Raw genomic sequence first — 20,696 nt, 5'->3', positions numbered from 1 at the left:
CACAGATGACACACTTGTAATCTGAAGGATAAAGTAAAACTGATAAATTTGAGCAGTATTTGAAAAAAGTATATATATATATATATATATATGGGCGTTCGGGTGCTATATTTTACTTTACTGAATGATCAGACAAGTTAAAGCACGGATGTTCTTACAGAATTAACAAAGACTGCTGTATCCAGGGTGTCCCTGTAAACCATGACAGATAGCATGAACACTACGATCAGCCTGAAACTGAAGCAGCTAAATGGAACTCAGTCATCATTCATTTTATTTACACCTGTGATTTTCCTACCTCTTAAACATGCCATGTATTTATTAGAATGAAAAGACAATACTCCATAAAAAGACTCATGTTCATTATTAAATAACTCATTTCTTTATTACTCATAAAATATACAGCAATCTCAGTACTGAAAGAATTCATTGGAGCGTTGAATTCACAGTCATAATTTCTATGTACATGCTAGTTTCATCCCTCTTCAAGAAAAAGCAAGGAAAAGAAAAAAACATCTTTTCCGTTCTAAAGAAGCTAGCAAATGTATTGTACATATTTCCAGTTAAAAGGATTTTTTAACAGACAGAAAAGGGAAGTTTTGAATTATGGTAGGATCAAGTGGTTTCTTTTTTTCTGAAGTTAAAGCAAGCAAAACCTGTCAACAAACATTGACTAATAGAAGAGCAAAAAATATTCAAACAGAAGAAAATCAAACGCTGTCCTATCATTGGTTTACAGTGTTTCTTGTCACAAAGCTGAGCCTCAGATACCTCAGTACAGGATCAGTGCTTCTTAGAAGTGTCTCATTACTTACCTAGTGCGCATCACTGTACTTTTACAGCTGCCTCAACAAACTCATCTTTATTAGTAACTAATGAAGGCACAAAATGAACACATAAATAGGAACCGAAATTACACAAATAATTTATTCTTGAAAGACTAAACCGCAATGGACAGGTCAATATACAAAGGTAAGGTTGATCAACTTAAAACTAACCTGGTGCACATATCAAATGTTTTTAAATGACTTAGGTCAGTAAATCAGATTATTTTTTTTTACCCCCAGAGGATAAAGAGTTTAAGACATGAACATGGGTATATTAAAATTTTGATCTCAAAAAATAAATGATTTCCTGCCTGTACGATTTACAGTTGATGACAAGTGCATTCTGACGGATGTGGTGTGCGGATATCAACCTTCTGTAACTCATCAAGACGTTTCAAAAATTAAAACTGGCTCCACCCCCCAATTAACCAATAAACCCACAAATTCCCAGTTGCATTTACACAGTTAAAACTGGCTTAAAATGCATACATGTCTTTTGGTCCCTGTCGGTTTAGCTCTCTGTGAAGTGCTACCATCCCTCTTTAGCAAATTATTGCCATACAAAAATCGCTGTCTGCCCAACGAGTACAGTTTTTAGCACTCAAGAAGTCAGTGTTGGTTAAGCAGCGGTTACTGAGGTCCAGTATCAGCTGAAGGACACCTGGTGCTGGATGAGGTCGGGATGAGTGTGGGCCAGCCTGCTGCACCTCCTCCCTCTCTTGCTCTCTGGTGGGGAGGGAACTCTTAAGGCTCCTGTGGGGGCTTTTCTTTCTTCTTCTGCCCTCCCAAGCTGGCGGTGGGTGATTTTTAAGACACAGTGTGTGTTTATGCATTTATCGCTCGCTCCCATCCCTCAGTACGTCTCTGAGTCCGAGTCATTGAGCTCCTCGTCTTTGTAGAGGCCGTCATGATGGCTGATGTTGTTGAAGCTGCAGTAGGAGCTGTGTTCATCGCGCAGTGCCGGCAGGCTGTCGAAGGTGACACTCTTGGAGGGGCTGGTGGTGTAGTGGTTAATGGCACTGAAAGGGAGGGTGGGTGCCGGGGTGCAGGGGGACACAGGCATCATGGTGGCCAGGATGAGGGCTAGGCAGTCTGCCACATCTTTGTTGGGGGCACAAGCCAAGGCAGGTGTGTAACCTGAAACAAAAACAGTGGACCAGTGTTACATACTTTATAAACGTAATACACAGTTTCAGTTTCTGGCATTGGTGGTTCATCTGTTCAAGAAAGTCAAGTGTGTAGGATTTACTGGCATCTAGCAGTAAGCAAGGCAAGTTTCTTTTGCTTGGTTATCACCTGATCAAATTCTGATCCTGTTTTTACATCGTTGTGAATTGTCTTGTTATCTGTTTCCTAAATTAAGTTTACTCACAACATTTGGCACATGTTTCAAAAGGTTAACACATTGCTAAAATGCCTCACGTAGAGAATGAATTGAAACTGGAAAATAAAAGCAGCCAAATAGCCATTTGTAAAGATATTTTTGCTGTAGGTAAGCAAGCATGTCTGACTGTGTTGTTTCCATAAGGATGTATATTTAGGTGGCTCCCCCTGATATATTGTAAAAGCCCAAAATATATGAAAGGTGATGGTGTAAAAGAAAAATAAGAAAGTGAATTTACCGTTTTCATCGACTGCAAGTACACTGGCTCCCTTTGCAAGCAGCTCTTGCACCACCACAGTTAAGCCATTTCTTGCAGCCACGTGTAGAGGCCTTTAAAGAAAGATACATCATGAATGCGCTGACAGGGAAGTTGATATTTTACAGTTTGCATCTCTACATTAATAATTCAAATCTTCACAGTAATCCACCCACACCACCTCTCAATTTCATCAGTTGTGGCAACAGACGAGACACAAATGTAATACAAGTGATACATACGTCTGTAAGGCGGCATTAGTGGCATTTATGAGGTTTCTGTCTGTAATCTTCTCCAATATCAACAAGGCACTGGTTTCATGTCCCTGCAGAAAACAGGTATGGTGCGATGAACATCACAAACAACCACACAGAATAGCTTCTTATGGCAGTGCATACTGTTTATAGCACTTTCAACACATGCTTGCAAGAACATGCTATATATTGCTGCTGTAGAATGTCAGAACAGTGCCACCATATGGCAATACAAACCTTACTGCAGGCGAGATGAAGTGCAGTGTTCTTCACAGCATCCTGCAGAGTGAGATCTGCTTTTGCACTGCTCACTAGGAGTTCTAACAGGAAAAAAATTGATGTTAATTCAATACAGCACTGATTATTACATCCCACAGAGATATTAGTGGAGCATTCATACCAACAGCGTTGGTCTGGCCATTTTCAGCAGCCATCATCAGCGGGGTCTTCCCTGCGGCGTCGACACTGTTGACTTGAGCGTTGTGGCTCAGCAGCAGCTGGAGACACTCTACATGGTCAGTGAAGGCTGCTGCATGTAGTGGAGTCCTGCAAAATTAATAACAGTACAAGGCTCATTTCTATCATATAGTCATAATGAGGTTTTGATTACAATTACAAATGGGACTGTAGCAACTAATCAATTGAATTTATTAAAATCCACTACAAAAAAGGTTGAGTTTCATTATAGATTAGTTGGGTCTATGTTATTATGTACGGCACACACTATGGTAATGTCTCCACCATGTCCAGCAAGTGAGCGCATCACATCACGAAACATCAGTGCTCTCTTTCCAAACCAAATCTATTAAATATGCACTCCTATTAGGTCATAGGAGTAAACAAACATGAGCCCATCAGCTGTGTACTCACACCACTGTGTGTATGCATACTTTGTGGCACTTTCAAAGTGAGTGACAGGAGTTAGGACATACCAATCGAGAGCTGATTTTGTTGCTGACGCTCACACAACATTACTTTATAATTGTGCACTTGAGGCTAGAGAGACGCTGGAGTATAATATGTCATTATGCAGCTTTTACAATACTTCATGCCAATGGTCAGAGACAATCTAAAGTGAATTCTTTATTTCTTCACAACAAAAACCTGAGCAACATCTGATGAAATAACTAGTTATAAAACTTTTATTATCAGCGCATGGCTGCATCCCTCATGTCCATTTATTTAACTTCATTTTTTATTGTAGTGGCCTTGTCTGCACTTATTCTTGATCTCTTTTTTTTTAAATTTGCAAAACTTGGCATGTTTAAATTTGTACAAAAAGAGAAGGGATAAGTTTTGTTTTTGTATAAAATGCTGGAAATAATATTTAGCTTTTTTTTTTTTTTTTTATCTGATAAATAATCAGTTATTCAACCAGATAATCAATAGCTCCAGCTTTAGTTACCGTAACCTTGAGGCTTGGCACTTGTGACTATGATGTGCATGTACCTGTTTTTACTGTCTTTGGCATTGACAATAGCAGGGCCCAGAGTGTCTATCAGCATCTCAGCAGCACCTTCGTTGTCATGGATTCTAAAGAAACGAAAAGTGCACATTATTTCATCCGTCAGAGGTCCTGTCCTCAGGCTCATTGATCAAAACAATAGATGACTCAAGATCTTACACAGCGCAGTGCAGGGGGCTGAAAGAATTGCCTTCGGCCTTATGAAAAACCTCTTGTTCCAGCAAAACCTCCACACATGTATCGTGACCTGCAGGAGAGAGAAAATTACACAGATCAGCCTTCATCTCCCAATCACAGCTCTATTTTTCCATATCAACGTGCGTCAAAATTTAGCCTGCAGGTGCATAAGGAAAAGTCATGAAAGAACTGAATCAAGAACAAGCATGAAAAATGAATTCAGCCGTGCCTACTTTACATCTACACTTGCTTAAGTTCTGCATTTTATTTTCTTGGCAGTTTTGTCTGTATTTAAGAGCATACATCACTAGACATCAGATGTACATTCACATTACTATATTGATTGCTTTTTTAAGGAGGTCCTCAAAGCCTAATCTCTGTACCATTGTAGCAGGCCCAGTGCAGTGGGGTGTAGCCTTGGTTGTCTGTTAAGACAGGGAGTGTGTCCACTGATTGGGCAGCATGCAGAAGGCCTCCCAGTACCCCAATGTGTCCACATGCTGCTGACAGGTGGACTGGTGTGCGCCCTTTACAGTCTCGCACCAGGAAGTTGGCGCTGTGCTGAAGCAAGGCCTCCACACATTCCTCGTGACCGGTCACCGCCTGCGTCCAGAAAACAGTAAATGTTGGTGTTAATACTGTTAACTGATCATATCACGAATCACTATGCGTGTCGGATGATTTTATGAGAGCTGACCAATGCCTAGCAACATCTCAAACATGCAAATAATCATTGTAAAAAATGTGACTGGTAAAGGGGGAAAAAATGAAGTTTGGAAGATAAAAGCTCATGACTAAAAACACAAAAGCAGGCAATCAAAATCAGGATGTATGAAAAAAACAAACTGTCCTCCACAGTACATATACAGTTTGTGTCTATGTAAGAATGGTAAGATCTCCTTACTCCTCTATGTAGGGCTGTCCTGCCCCACTTATCTTTGGCTTCTACATTGGCTCCCTTATTTAGCAGAGAATACACACAGTCAGTGTGTCCACTCAGGACCGACAGCATCAGAGGTGTTCTAAGAAACAACAGACAATGATGTCAGCAATTACTTTAGTATGTGATTTTTTTTTAGGGGGGGGGCATAAACACACTTTACTTACTGTCCATTCCCATCTTGAATGTCTACTGCACTTTGAAGATCAGCATTTCCAATCAGCAAACGCAAACACTCTGAATGACCATTAGTAGCTGCAGGAAAACAATAAACACTCTATTAGTATAAAATAATAATAATAGCAATTGAAACCAGGAAAATTTAAAAACAAATCTGCACCACAAAAAACAAAAACAGCTAATAAAAGTACAGTGAATAAAATATCAAATACAATATCTCATGATGTATACAGGTTTGAAAATTCAACTGTAGGCAACTCCAGGTCCATACCTGCAGCATGGATGGGGGTTCGCTTTAAGGTGAAGTCTTTGACCAGGATGGAGGCTCCCTGGTTGATAAGGACGTCCACACACTCGACATGGCCCTTAAAGGCAGCCAGGTCTAGGGGTGTGCTTCCTTGGCTGTTTCTCACATCCAGATCCAGCAGAGACTGCACCAAAACCTCCATAGCATGGTGGTGACCATGGTATGCCTGAATAATTGATTAACCATGTTAACATTAATAAGCAGAAGCTGAGAATAATGCCACAATAAGGACAGCAGGATAAGGATAATGTGCATTACTCACAGCAAGGTGCAGGGGGCTGACGGGGGCTCTGACATCGGAGTCATTCAGGATGTCTGTCCCTGAGGTTTCCATTAGCTGAACAAACCAGGTCAACAAGTTAGAACCTACTTCAGATATTATTACTTTAGGGATGCACCAATTTATTGGCCCATGTTCGCCTTGTCGATCAGCAAATAAGAAGACATTTAGTGATGGCAGTAACCGATGTATTTCTGATGCATTACATCAATTTTGGGCAGGCTAAGAAGTAGGGCTCAAGACTGACTTTGTCCCATCGTCCTAGGGACAACAGAAAACATACAATAGAGAATCTTCCATGGAAAGTGCTTAGGATGAAAGGATGTAGTAAACTCACTACTGATGCAGCAGAGGACACACCCTATTGTTTCCCTGATATTGCTACATTGTTACCAACAAATCTGTGTTTACACTTGCAGGAGGAGAGCTAGTTACGTGAGCTGTGAGCAGCTGGTGGCCGGAGCTAACAGCTCAGAGGTTGCATTGGCTTACTTTATGATGCGCTCAGGCTCTAATAAGCAAAAATGATTGTTAGGTGAAGATAAATTATAATGTTCTCTTGATGTGTTGAAATTTAATCTTGTAAAATTTAGCTTTGGTGAGAAAGTTGAATAAAGGCAGTTGTTTGAAGGAGAAATTTGTTGATGTTATCACACCATAAAATTGATAATAGAGACGGAATTATGATATATAGTACAAAGGCTTTTGAAGGAGTAAAAACAAAAGAAGAAACAAAAGATTATTTTTCATGTGAAAGAAGCTGTAAATTAGGAAGAAGGAAAAGAAGAACAAATCGAACTCACCACATCTAGAGGTGTTTCACTTGCAATCTGACAAGAGGGTGAGAAAAACAGCAATGCATTAAACTGTTACAATATAGAAATGCAGAGCTACAGAGATGTTGATTGTTATGTATTGTGGAATCTGCAGTGAAGTTCTCACCAGCTCCAGACAGAGGCGATGTCCATATGCCGAGGCGTAGTGCACAGCATTGTAGCCCTGATTGTCCCGGATCCCTGGATTTGCATCATTTCGCAGTAAATATTCCAGGCACCTGCAGACACAACAAAGAGGCTGTAGTCATGGAAACAACATCATCTTTCAAGTTTTTAACCATTACTCAGCATAACCAATAACTCAACTGAGCTTTTATCCATGAATCCCTTCAAAAATAACCCGCCTCCCACACAGCCACCCGCTCCGTTATCAAACTGAATTTTCAAAGTATTACTGACTTTCCATCTGTGTCAGAGGCAGCGGCGTAGTGGAGAGGAGTGCAGCCCCGCTCGTCTAGGTCATTGACGCTGGCCCCAGAGCCCACCAGAGCAAACAGGCATTGGTAGTTACAGTTGGCAGCTGCATAGTGCAGAGGGGTCCTGGAAAAGCAAACATAGCTCAGTTCTCTCTTCAAAGTTAACAAAGAACTAGGAGAGCACAAGCTACTGATCCAAAACCATTATTAAATGCCACAAACCTGCCAAAGCTGTCCTTTCTATTAAAGTCTGCCCCCGTGTTGAGGAGAAGATTGAGACATTCCAGGTTTCTGAGGGGTTATAATATAATATATGATAAATATGATGATAGTAATTTTGCTATAGGTCATGAACATGTTATCCCTCACAGTTAATACTGAACATCTTATTCTACTGTCTGATGCTCACCCTCCAGCAGCTGCAGCATGTAAACAGGTCCTTCCAAAGTCATCAGGAGTATCAATATCAAATCCTGAATCAGAGGAAAGGATTATGAACGAGATCCTGCATACTGTATATTAAGACTGGGCGTTTGGACGAATAATATCAGCTATCAGTAATTAGCTTAGTACATTGCCAGTTGTTATTTTGTGGCAATTTTTGTCATTTTGATTAGCTGTTTTTTTGTTTCATTTGGACGAATAATATCAGCTATCAGTAATTAGCTTAGTACATTGCCAGTTGTTATTTTGTGGCAATGTTTGTCATTTTGATCAGCTGTTTTTAATTGGTCTGCCTCTGAAGAATGGAGGAGTGAGAGTCGCTCTTCAGCAGGCATCTGCTCAAAGAGGCAGCAGGGAAAGACAGCATGTAAAGTCAGCATATTTTCACATCTTAGCTCCTGAATAAAGGGTTTATTTGGACTAAACCAGAGTTACTGAACCAGTGGAAAGACTTTTAAGTGTGGATGTAGTGCATTTTGAGATGTTGAAAACACTCTAAGCAGCAGTAAAGTGCTGCCCACAGCGAGCTGCCATGCAATGGCTATGAAAAGCTGTTGTGGACACTATAAGCTGCTACCGTTTTATTCGGCAGCAAAGTGCAGCCTAACTAAAAGTTGGGGATAGTTTTAATGTTTTGGCAGAGAATTGCAGCCCGAAAATACCTGCAGCCAATCAGCAGTCTTTTGACTCTGTGACATGTTGACCAGTGTCAAAGACTTCTTTTCTGTCCAAAACACATGAGCATGCCTCTCGCCCGCAGAAATATATGATAATTCCTGCCGAGCCACACATCTCTGCGGCAGTTAAGCTAGTCTCAGTTCAGAGAAAGAGACACACCTAAAGTCAGAAGGTGTACAAATGTATGCACACACACAGGCGAGAATATATTGATAATTACCAGTTGTTGGGCTGAAAGAGGCTGGTTGAAAAAATTTAACATATCATAGCCCTTTTATATAAGATGTTGATGTTTTACAGTACAGACATTGTCAAGAATTTTGACCTATTGAAATGCACTGAACCATTCAAATACCAGACTTACATCACTTTGAAGTGTGACTATTCATGTTGGTAACATTGAATAAAGAGTTGCTCACCTGAAGACAGGAGCTTTCGACAGCAGTCAGAGAATCCGCTAAGAGCAGCCAAATGCAGTGGGAACATACCATGAACCCCTCGTCTGAAAAATACACAATCATGTTATTTAGTATCACCAAAACATTAATGGTTCAAAAGAGTAGAAATTTACTTTTAATACAATAGAAACATCTTTATCAGTTATCAGAAAACAGACATTACGTTACGCTTTGGAAACGTTTTAACCTGCAGCTCTTCTATGATGTATAAAGTTGTAACAGTTGCTGAAAAAGGGCGACCAGGCTCACTTACTTTGCTGTGTCTGCTCTGTTGGTAATGAGGGTGTTGATGAGCAGCTCGTGTCCATATCGAGCTGCGATGTGCAGTGGTGTATTTCCGTTCTTATCTTCACAGTCAATCTCAGCACCTTAAAAAAAGGGAAATAAACTAAGTACTTGGCAGGTGTTACGCTGAGAGGCAGTTTTGGTTTTACAGTCCAGTGTGAGAAATAAAGTCAGTAAGGCTAAATTTTCAGAGGAGCTCACCATTCTCAATGATTGCTTGAGACCTAGAGAACCTCCCGTGGATGGCTGTCATGTGGAGGGGAGTCTTACCATCTTTACTCTGTGGAGTGAAATAAAAACATGGTGGTATATCTTTACTATAGCTTTCAGCTAGAAAGTACATTCCCCAAAATAACATGAAATAAAAAATTATGACAAGATATAAAATGCATTGCTGACATCTGTCTACTGTAGGAAAAAAGCTGAACGAAAAAGTTTGAGTGGAATTACATAAACAACACAAAAAACCACTTGGAGTAACACACAAGTGTGACTGTTTAAACTCTGACTCTTAACCACAAATATTCAGTCTTTGTTATTTACTGTTAATAGTAACACTGGTTTAATTATTTCTCAATGACAGAGCGGCATCTGGAAAAGGAGTGCAAATTATTAAGTAAATGCTTTCCCAAATCATGATGAACAATCTTCTCCAACTAATCAGTGCTGAAATAGTGAGAGGCAACATTTTTGTTTTCACTCACCTTGATGTTGACATCAGCCCCATTGCACACTAGGAGCTCCAGACAGAGCGCTCCGTGGCGTGACGCGGCGGTAAAATGTAGAGGTGCGAAGCCCTTCTCATTCACCTGATTGACGTTAGCTCCGCACTCTATAAGCTCGTTCACCACCACGTCCTGCCCGTTGTAGCAGGCCACGTGGAGGGGTGTGTTGCCATACGCATTGGGCTCATTGATCTAGACAGCAAGATAAACAGGAAGCATTAATGACACCACTGTTTCTCATTAAGACAAACTGGTATTGTACTGTCACTCTTTTTAACACACAATATAAAAATATGTCGAGGCATTATCCAAAACATGTTATTACATTTCTGTCCTGATAATATCAGAAGATCTAGCAGTATGGTGACAATAAGCTTGTGGGTGGAACTTACATCCACCCCCAAATCCAGAAGGTATTTGACAACGCTGATCATGCCACTGGAGGCTGCTGCATGTAGGGGGGTGTAAGATTTCTTATCTTTGCAGGCCACCTCGGCTCCATGAGATGCCAGCAGCTTCACCACTTCTATGTGTCCTGAAGACAAAAAAATTATATTTAATTACATAAATGTGCCATGAAAACATGGTCAACTATTTTATATGATCACATTAGAACATGAGTATTTACAAATAAAAACCTTTTAATAATTTTGACACCTTTAATTGGCCTTTGTGTGATTTAACTGGACATGGTTCTTAACATGGAGGTGGTTGACCTGGCAGCTAGCAGCTAATAGTGCTAAACAACAGCAACAGTGCTGACAGAGATAACCTTGGGGTACCGGAAAGCGGGCACTACACTTGCACAACAATATAGTCCCAATATCAGTGGTAAGCGCTGTATAAACGAAATGCAAAGCAGCATTGATGAGCTAGCCAGTTGGATTTATACATTTACTAAAATGCATGCCCAGCTGGACCAGGTTACCACAAGAAACAACAAAGACGCTTGGATTACAACACACAAAGCAGTAGCATGACTTAATTCTCTGCTCAGAATACCATTACATCACTTTATCTTTGCATAGCAAATAGTTGTTTGTTGCAGTATTGAGACTCTGAATGACGCAAACAGCTCATTTAAAAATAAATTTAAAAAGTATTTTCAAAAAGGTCCTGGAGACTTTCATTGGCCACAAGAGGAGAGGAACTCAGAAAATTAATAATGTGAAGCAAAAATTTTTTTTTACCCATATAGGCTGCCCAGTGGATTGCACGGCGGTCCCTCTTGTCAAAGGCATTGATGTTTGCTCCCCTGGAGAGCAGGATCCTTACCATCTTACAGCAGCAACAGAGAAAAAAGAGCAGTCAAGAAAACCGTCAGGGGAAGTTACAACCTGAACACTGCCGATTCTGCTGACTTTCAGTCAGTGAGGCAACTTAAAAAAACACTGTGTACACATGGTGTTTAATGCCTTAATACCAGGGCTAACCAACTGATCCTCTGGTCTACACCAAGTTTGTGCATACAGTTTACTTTGATTTAATCTTGTTAATTAGATGAGCTTCCACAAGGATATAAATTATTATTTTATTTTCTGAATGAATGGGTATTGAAAGACATTTGAAATACCTGCTGTAATTTGCTCATATTTTTTACTATGTGCAGCACTAAAAAAAATCCAAACTTGTCAAAGGTTTAAAAAAATACTAAAAGGAAGACACACAACTGACTACATGTTTCTCTGTCTAGTGCAATTTGTGTATGTAACATCTATATAATAATTAGGTCTGTAACTATTATATTATTGACTCCTCCATTAATCAGTTGACTGGTCTACAAAACTTTAGAAAATTTTGAGACAATCCTGTTACAATACCCTACAGCCTATAGTGGTGTCATCAACTGCCCAACCAACATTTTAAAACTTTTTCCCAAACTATTTTCATCAACAATATTAAAATGTAAGTCACATTTAAGTCACATTCTTTGCATTTTTGCTGGAAAAAATGCTTAAACAATTAAGTGGTTGTCAGAATAGTCACAGATTAATTTTCTGTCAATCAAAAAAAATCTATTAATTGACTAATCATTGCAGCTTTAACACTACATGATTTGCTGTACGACAAATATGGCTATAGTTATGGCTGGCAGAGCTCCTGACACTGCGTAGTCAACAGAGCTTTAAAGGGATGCTCCACTTTACACTTCTTAAACAGGCAATAATGTAGCCATTGTTCAGTTGTTCTGTATTGCAATGCCCATTGTGTTAACTCATTTATGAGGCAAGCAGAAACACTTCCTCTTGGTAAAAGGGGGAAGACTGAGAGCTTATACTAACAGCCAGGCAAACACACTCTTTAAGTTGGAACACATTTTGTTTCTCATAACAAGTGATAATCAAATGTGCTGCCATTTTTATCTATTAAGGAACAACTCAATCAATACTGAAGGCATTAAAGCACTTTGAGCACAGCTCACAGCTGAATCAAATGTTACCTCCAGATGACCGCTGAAGGCTGCATGGTGCAGCGCAGTCCGGCCTGCTCTATCTGACACATTCACATTGCTGAGCAGGGGGACGAGGGCTTCAGCGCAGCGGACTGCCTTATTTGCTGCAGCGATGTGAAGCGGTGTCTGCCAGTTCTTGTCTCGGGCGTTAACGTCTGCCGAGTGTTTCAGCAACACCTGGACAGCCTCCTGCAAGAAGTCATCACATACAGGTTTAAGTTCTGCGCTGTTAAGATTTGTATAACATTGTGCGAGTCCAGTGAGTGTTATACAGAATCAGAGGGACCTTCACATACCTCGCTGCAGGAGGCCACAGCCCGGTGCAGAGGAGTGAGCCACTTGTTATCTTTGGCATTTACTCTGGCACCTAAAAGTCAAAGGACACCAGCTGTTAAGACTGTTTAAGGTCATACAGTTAGATCACATCTGATGCAACATTTCAACAAAATGACTGAAGCCTTAATGACAGTTAGGAATCCAGTTTTATAATATTTCCTGCTGCATAATCAGAAGAAAAGCGCTGACTGCAAAGGGTGCATGTAGAAGTATTTCTCAATATTGAATGCAGATGCACCATCTGGCCACACTGGCATTTGAAATATGTATTTATGCTCTCAGACTGTTTAACATCACTGATCACTTATCACTCCCTCCAATACCGAGAAAAGAAAAAGCAGTACGTCAGGAACTCCATGTATGGCAGGGAGAAGAAAGGTGATGATATTTTTTCCTAAAGTGATTGTCAAAAGTTTAAACATTGAGAAGAAACATATTTCCAAAATTGTTATAATGAATTTGGCCATATTTTTAATGTTAGTTAAAGTATTCTATGAGGGACTTTCCTGAAAAAACAATGTATAAATTTATACAGAAGTAATCCCTTTCAATCATCATTTATGACCCAATAGAAATGTGTTTCGGCAGAGACTCTGGCCTTATGCCTGAATATGCCAATTTCTCTATGCCTGAATTGACTTATTTTCTCGGGACGTTGATGAATGTGTACCCCAATGGTGCTCTGCCGAGGTCGGGGCTTTCTAAAAAGGTAGCAACAAGGTGCTAGACTGTAAGAGGCAGGTGTCCTGGAGAGACAGCGCCAAAAAAAACCCTCAAGGAAAAGCACCAAATGAGGGTAAGTCTGTAGTTGGCCTTTACTTCCACTGGTGTTTTTACGAGCAACAATCCTGCATAGTATTCCTTTGATGTAGACTTCTAAAAGCTCAACTCAACAGGCATGACTTCTGTCATGCCTGTTGAGTTCATAAAGTTTTGTTTTACTTAAAAAAGGTTCAGCACATAACTTCTCATTTGAAGAACCTACCTGAAAGAATCAGCAGCTCTATGATTTCTGCATCTCCGAGATAAGCAGCAGCATGCAATGGAGTTCGCTTCTCATTGTCCTGTAAGAAGACAGCAGAAAGACATTACTTGGACTAGATAGGAACAAATCAGTTTGCATTTACATCTAAACCCTGTACTCCTTCACTGTTTTCTACAGGTTAATATGACCCTGATCTGTTGTGACATTAAAACCACACTTTTCGATTTATAACATTACAACGCTAGAAAGGAATAATAACCATTACAGTCACCATTCATAGTGAAAAAGTAGGTTAAACACAAGCAAATACAAACCAGCTTTATTTTGAAATAAACCCCCCCCCACCAAGGCAGTAATGTTGAGGAATGCAATAAAAAAAGCAGAGCCAGATCATGCCGTGGGAACTGTAAAAACAAAGTATGTGCTTTTTGTACTCAAAATACTATCATCTGAAAGAGTTACATGGGGCCTTTCAAGGACAATTATACTTCAGAGGTTTTAAATTCTGCGTCACTGGGAATTTTTTAAAATATATCAATAATATGAGGAAACAGATGCAGAGATTAGAGATTGAGAGTCGGTTGGGATTACCTGTGCATTCACATCCTCCTTTTTGAATATAAGTGAGCGTACTTCATCTGGGTCCACATTGAAAATAGCTTTCAGCAAAGCAGGCTGTAAAAGAAAGAGACTGTGTCAAAATCGACTAAAATGCAACACTAACTGAGACATTCATTATTTAAGTAAAAAAACGGAATGCAAGATCAACAAGCTCTCAGTGAAAATAGTGTTTGACAGACTAGAAACACTGACAGTATATGTCAAATTTGAGAAAACAATAACCATTCAGACCTTGAAAACTTTAGACCTCGGAGAGACTTCAAGATCGTCATCGTCAAGCACCACAATACACACGCGGCTCATTTGCTCAGTTTACACAATCATGTTTAAGCTGCTAAAATGTCCCTATATGTTGTTGTCTTTTTAAAATGCACAAACTGAAACATAGCAAAAGATATAAAAAGACATTTGGGCACGTAGGTACAGGAATTCAAATGTACAAAAGGATGACTCCAACAATCAGAGGATGATGGAGGCAGACTGTCAGGATTGATACTGACAAAATACTGAGTAGCCACTTTCTAATTCTGTTCTCTGCTGACAGTCTGTTGGCAAGCAAAACCACATCTATCCCATTATACAAAGACAAATATCACAATCCCTGAGCAAATTCAAGTCCATAACCATGCTTGAAATGTCTGATATGCTGTCCATCTTCACTTTTTGTCCAGACATGTGACTGCATCGTCAACTGAGACCGAGACGGAAAAAAGAAAACATCCACAGCAGATGTGTTTTATCGCATCCAACATGACAACAGGTAGCAAAGATGATAAACGTCAAACAAAGTTTCCAAGGTAAAGCTGAAAGCAAAAATGTTGGAGTTCTTGACTCTTATGGATCATGCCATTCCTGCCCTAGTTTCTTATATAGTAGCTACATTAGCCCCACCCTTCTGAGGGGTGTATCCAAAGGGAAATGTACTACTGTGGATTTTTTACATCTTCAGCTGTGCTATAAGCAACATGCTATATATACAACATGATATTTTTCCTTATTTCTATTTTGTGCAAATATTCATATTGGTGCCTTAAAAAACACTTTTGAGACATGTAACTGAAACCATATTTAAGATTTATTGCAATATTTACCCATGTGCGGGTAGCTAAAGTTAATCATTGTGACACTGTTGCAGCATTTTTGTCAACACTTCCTGTAAGACAAGGCTCTCTTATAAAACTTGTCTGAAAAATGTCTCTAAATAGTGAGTCCGAACTTAGAACCCAAAGCTCCAACACAGCCGACATAAAACCTGTCAGAGCGTTTTCAACATATGGTCCGTGTGTTTGCCAATATTTTCACAAATGTCTGCATTATGACAACATTAAGCAATAGTCAGCTTCAATAGACTGCAGCTGCAATCGTAAAAGTTTATACTTTTAAGCAACAGCTAATATAAATTGCTCTCTTGTTAGTAAAGCATAATGTTGCCACACCATGAATAAGAGGTTTAAACCCCCCCCAAAAGGCAATTTAGCAATATCGCTTCCTTGTTTTTGTTGAATGGCCTGGTCCAGAAGGCACCAAGCTACAGTACATTTAATCAAGTGTCTGCTTGTGATTTTTAAGGTTACTAACCAGTGTTACAACTCTATGATTTGCAAATTGATTTGGAAACAATGCTGGGATCAATGCCCCTATCAACAGGCCCAAACTGTATAATTAAGTGTGCTAATAGACCTCCATGTGACATGGTAGCCTGCTCAACACTGCTGCACACAACAATATCTGATCCACCATAACACCAGCAGTCTTTGATCAGGCAGTTTTCCACTGCCTGTGGGAGGAGGCTGGCATGGATGGGGAGAACATGGAGGGCAGGGGATCCCCTCCAGAGGCTGCAAAACTGGTTACCCATGAAAGACTGAGATAAAACATTCCTGGCATCCACTCAAACTTAACTCTTCCCTGACTTTAGGCATGTTTTAAAAACAAATGAATGTGGGTGTACTGCAGCAATAGCCACAGTTAAAAATGTTTTTTCTACAATTACTGGCTGTGAAATTTGGTGATAATAGATATGTGTGGGGTAAGCTATTATCAAGCACTTCCCTTTACAAGTGAGCAGTTACGGTTTCTAAATGAGCAATGTGCACCCATGTATCCAAAACAAAGCATAAGATAACGAAGCAGGAGGGTCATATCACACAGGGTTCCTACAGACTAAGACATGTAGAATTCAGACTTTTTGAGAATTTTTAATGCCACTTGGAATTACATTGAAGAAAATTTTACAATAACCATATTAAGTAAAAAAAAAACAAACAAACAAACAAAAAAAACCATGAACCCACATCAATTACTTAGGGCTAAGAACAATTTTGTCCTAATGTTTATTGTAACATAAAACGAAACTTTTTTCTCAAGTAAAAAAATTTCTCATTTAATTGGATTTGGTTAATGTGTTGTTGGTTCCTCTATACTTATCCGCGTGATGGCAATGCAAGAGGCATCCCATTAATTGTTTTAAAGTTGTTTATCACCAATTACTTCAAGATTTTACAAGGCAAGATCAGATTTTTTAAAAAAAGAAAATCCTATTAAAAAATGTTGAAGACTTTTGACAGACTGATTTTAGTCATTTTAATACCAATTAAGGTCTTATTTTTCGATTAATAAAGTCAATGCCTTTTAAGACTTTTAAAGAATACACGCTGGTTACAAAAGGTGCCAAGAGTCAGTAGGTTTTATCACTTGCTGTAATGATTGGCTGGAATGAAAACCTTTATTATATTGTATTGCCTTTGTCTGCCCCAAATACATCTTTGGTGGGAAATAGTAAATAAGCCTAATGTTCAAAAGAAATCAACACTGATCAAATCTTTTCTTTGAACAGTCAATTTCTCTGAATAATTTCCATGTGCTGAATATTTTTCTGCATACAGAATGATGTAGCATGCAGTCAGAGACAGAGTACATTTGTTGATTAAGGCTTCATCACTCATTTAGCCCACCAGGCTACCCAGCTAGCTAATTAGCTAATGTGCAGCCATGTAGACTGCATGTACAAAAGACCTCCAGTTTATTTGAGACATATACTTTACAAACTTTATCCAGCAGAACTACCTGTGTCTTGATCCAACTGGTCAGTCTAAACAGCCTCCCAATATGTCTCATTGACTCACAACCACATTGTTATCCAGTGTTCACTCTGAGCTTTATGAAAGTCGAGCATGAAATCAAGCACCTTCACCTTTAGCAGCTGTACATAATTTGTGCTATGTGCAATAAACTTAACTTTTCTGCTGCATGATGTCTCACAAGTCAAACCTTGTAAGCACTATTACTGTTTAATGAATATAAATCTACTGTGCACTTTAGTATGGATAATTCAAAGTATACGTAACAGCATGGGTAAGATTATTCCCTTTGAAGTATATTGAAACCAACAGGACAAGATAGTTATGCCCTCATAAATGTAAGCCACATGATGCATTTCAACAGACGAATTCATGCTCAGTAAGTATTTAGCGGAAGCAAGACAAAAACAACCATTGCCATCTAAGAACCAAGTAGCTTACAGTCCCTTAAAAAAAACACAAACATACAACAATCCTCTCATTCACTTACTATAATGCCCATGAATATCTGCAGGGTACAACAGTGCTTAGAGTTACTTGGGATAAATTCAGAGTAACAAACAGGCACTTGTGCTTCTCACACTGTTCCATTTGGAAGATTTCTGTTTATCCGCACAGTGAAAAGGAAGGACAAATCTGCATTTTGTTGTTTTCAGTGCTCCAGTCCTGCACGACTGGTGTAGGAGATTTTCTATGCTTCTCTGGCTGCACGACTGTGCACCTCCTCTCCTCATACAAGCCAGCCTAGTTAATACCATCACCATGGAGACAGCTCTTTGGCAACTCCACTGGCTCACATGAGCCCAGGTACACGATCATTCAAGCACACACACACACACAATGATAGACACATGCACGTACATATGCTACAAGAATAGCAGGCTTGTCCAAAACACAGCCCTTTAATGATAACGGGAAGCTATTCTCGTTTGCACAAGTAGGTGGCAAGTATTTAATCTAGTTAGAGGATGCATGCCCAATACTGTCACATTGCTGGTCCCTTCATACATTTATTATAACCATTACAAAGCAGCTTAGCTGCCTGATGCAGGTATACATTTTATATAGACAAAATAAATACATTTAGGTATCAAGTTACTTCCTATATAGGTTACACAAACGGTTCGATTATTTGCAGCATTTACAAGGGGTTTAACACTCAAGACTCGTGTTCAAAGGCTTAACTTATATATAACACTGTTATAAACCCTCTTTAGTAATTAAAATTAAGAAAAAATCACTAAACAAAGCCTCTCACAGATCCCCACTGCACAGAGGAGGTATTCAAACCAGATTAAACATTTAGTCAGGGTGCATAAAAGCTCCATTATTATTTATGTGTTTACATGTTATCCATTCTCATAGCTTTAAAACCTCACAAGCTGAGGTGGCTAACAAATGTCACAAACGTCCAGTTGTCACAGTAACGTAGCTAACAATCAACAGATCGCTTTGGTTGTTATGCTTTTCACCTCACACATAGTACAGAGATTTGATTGCTATTATTAAATCACAGGATCACTGGGAAGCATCAACTGAAGCTTAGTGTTGTATTGTTTGGTCAGAACATGCTAACTGGTCACTTCACAGTAGCTAGTAGCATTTCACGCAGGCTCTGGCTAATTGCTGAGATAAACACAGTATCATTTGCTGGGTGCAACTCAACAATCGCTTGAACATGTGTCTCGGTGTAAATGTGATGCCTTTTAAAATCGCCCAAAACACTCCAAATGTGGTTTATCCGGGAGATATACACTTAGCTTTCACACCTTAAGTGACAATTCATCATTTAGCCTCACGTGAAACGTTTGGGGAAATGCTTCCGTTTCGGAGATTAGCTGGAGAAACTCGTATTACAATCCACTGGCGAATGTTGAAATCGGGGCAGCTAGCTAACGTTAGCTAGACGACAGTAGCTTTAACTTAGCTCAGCTTTTGACACAATGATCGCTTACCTGGTCTCGAATTTTGAGAACCACCATATTTCTGGGATTTTAATTGTTCTCATGCAGATTCATAAAGGGGTATTTGTCTCCTTCCGAATAGCGGTGTTTGATCTCGGTAGCTCTCCCGCTGTTCTACTGGAGGCCTAGCGTGACGCTAGCTTAGCTCTCTTGCTAGCTTCCTAACCTGATGGCATGAAAGCAGAGGAGTAGCGGAAACTCCATAGCATTGCCGCCACCATACTTCGCCTCCCAAGAAGATGCGATTCAATTGGTCAAACCGGCTGTAAGTTCTAGTAAGAGACTTCGTGGTTGGTTGTTGCTAACAGCGCCGTGTGACAGACGCACTGTGTTGAATATTGCATTTGCAGTCTACGCTCGTGTCACAATACATTCTCATGTTTTGTAACAAACGATTTAAACTAAGCTTTCCATGCAATTCAGGTAATACACATGACGATACAACTATACTGCCATCCTTTGAATAAATATATCGAGTTATTTGGCTCCGTTTGCTCGGCTGTTCACTAACAGCTGCTTATTATTCTATTTACACACAGTGACTCATCTGGAAGTTGCACAAAAAGCGAGAACCATTCAACCCTTGGCTGCAAAGCAACTCTAGTTAAGCTACTGGGAATAAAATTATATATTAACAGCTGTATAAAAAACAAAATTATTAATAAAACTTAATTTTATACAAGAAAATGTACAGAACAAGACAGTCACCCAAAATAATCCCAACATTAACAGTGTCTGACATGTTTGCCTCCAGGTTTCCAGAGGAGTTATCTGGACAGAGGACAGGAGAGGAAACGTACCCAAGCTAAGACAAAAACCATGCTGTATGATTCATTAGCTCCATTAAAGCCTGGAAATCTGTTTCCAAATTGTGTGCAACCATTCGCTAAAGAGGTAATATGCACACACACACACACACACACACACACACACACACACACAAATTAGCAGCTGTTCTAAATGCCCAAACGCTTATAAACACACTTTGTCCTTTTCCCTATCATATTAAATATGAGAGCTGATGGGTAAGGTCTTTTTTTTTCTTAAAGCAGATTGCATAGTTTGGATACAAAATACTTGCTGAACAAGCAGTTTACAGGAAAGCAATGGACATGCACAAATCAGACTGTATGCCCCTACTACACCTTTAATTATACTTCTATCTGCTATTGCACTATTGAACATATCTTATGGGTTTATTAGACATAAAGATAAAGAGAATTAGAGCATATAATGCCATTTATTGTAACAAAAAGCGAGTTCTGAAAAACCCACAGGTTTATGGGTTTTAAATCCACTTTGTTTTCAGGTCCTTTAAGCTAACACCAAAATATGGTGAAATGCGG

At 39.5% G+C, this 20,696-nt stretch overlaps 1 protein-coding gene across 1 annotated transcript; it reads right to left on the bottom strand.

Annotated features, from left to right (window-relative positions):
- Positions 1-366: 366 nt before the first annotated feature.
- Positions 367-19,541, bottom strand: ankrd28b (ankyrin repeat domain 28b). The gene is made up of 28 exons (XM_042489780.1): positions 19,342-19,541; positions 14,277-14,360; positions 13,686-13,764; positions 12,661-12,731; positions 12,353-12,553; positions 11,103-11,190; positions 10,305-10,447; positions 9,892-10,104; positions 9,389-9,467; positions 9,156-9,270; positions 8,864-8,946; positions 7,732-7,795; positions 7,545-7,613; positions 7,306-7,446; positions 7,013-7,124; positions 6,874-6,900; positions 6,053-6,127; positions 5,755-5,956; positions 5,471-5,558; positions 5,268-5,385; positions 4,747-4,966; positions 4,346-4,433; positions 4,171-4,254; positions 3,122-3,267; positions 2,959-3,041; positions 2,710-2,792; positions 2,450-2,541; positions 367-1,964 (listed from the first exon to the last, which is right to left on the bottom strand). Exons 1-28 carry the CDS (start codon positions 19,366-19,368, stop codon positions 1,681-1,683), a joined length of 3,159 nt encoding a protein of 1,052 aa, XP_042345714.1. The 5' UTR covers positions 19,369-19,541; the 3' UTR covers positions 367-1,680.
- Positions 19,542-20,696: the final 1,155 nt, after the last annotated feature.

Source organism: Plectropomus leopardus, chromosome 7 (genome assembly GCF_008729295.1).
Source record: "Plectropomus leopardus isolate mb chromosome 7, YSFRI_Pleo_2.0, whole genome shotgun sequence".
In the NCBI taxonomy this organism is placed as follows: domain Eukaryota; kingdom Metazoa; phylum Chordata; class Actinopteri; order Perciformes; family Serranidae; genus Plectropomus; species Plectropomus leopardus.
Note: the sequence above shows the minus strand (reverse complement) of the source record. Positions and strands in the feature narration are given on the sequence as shown.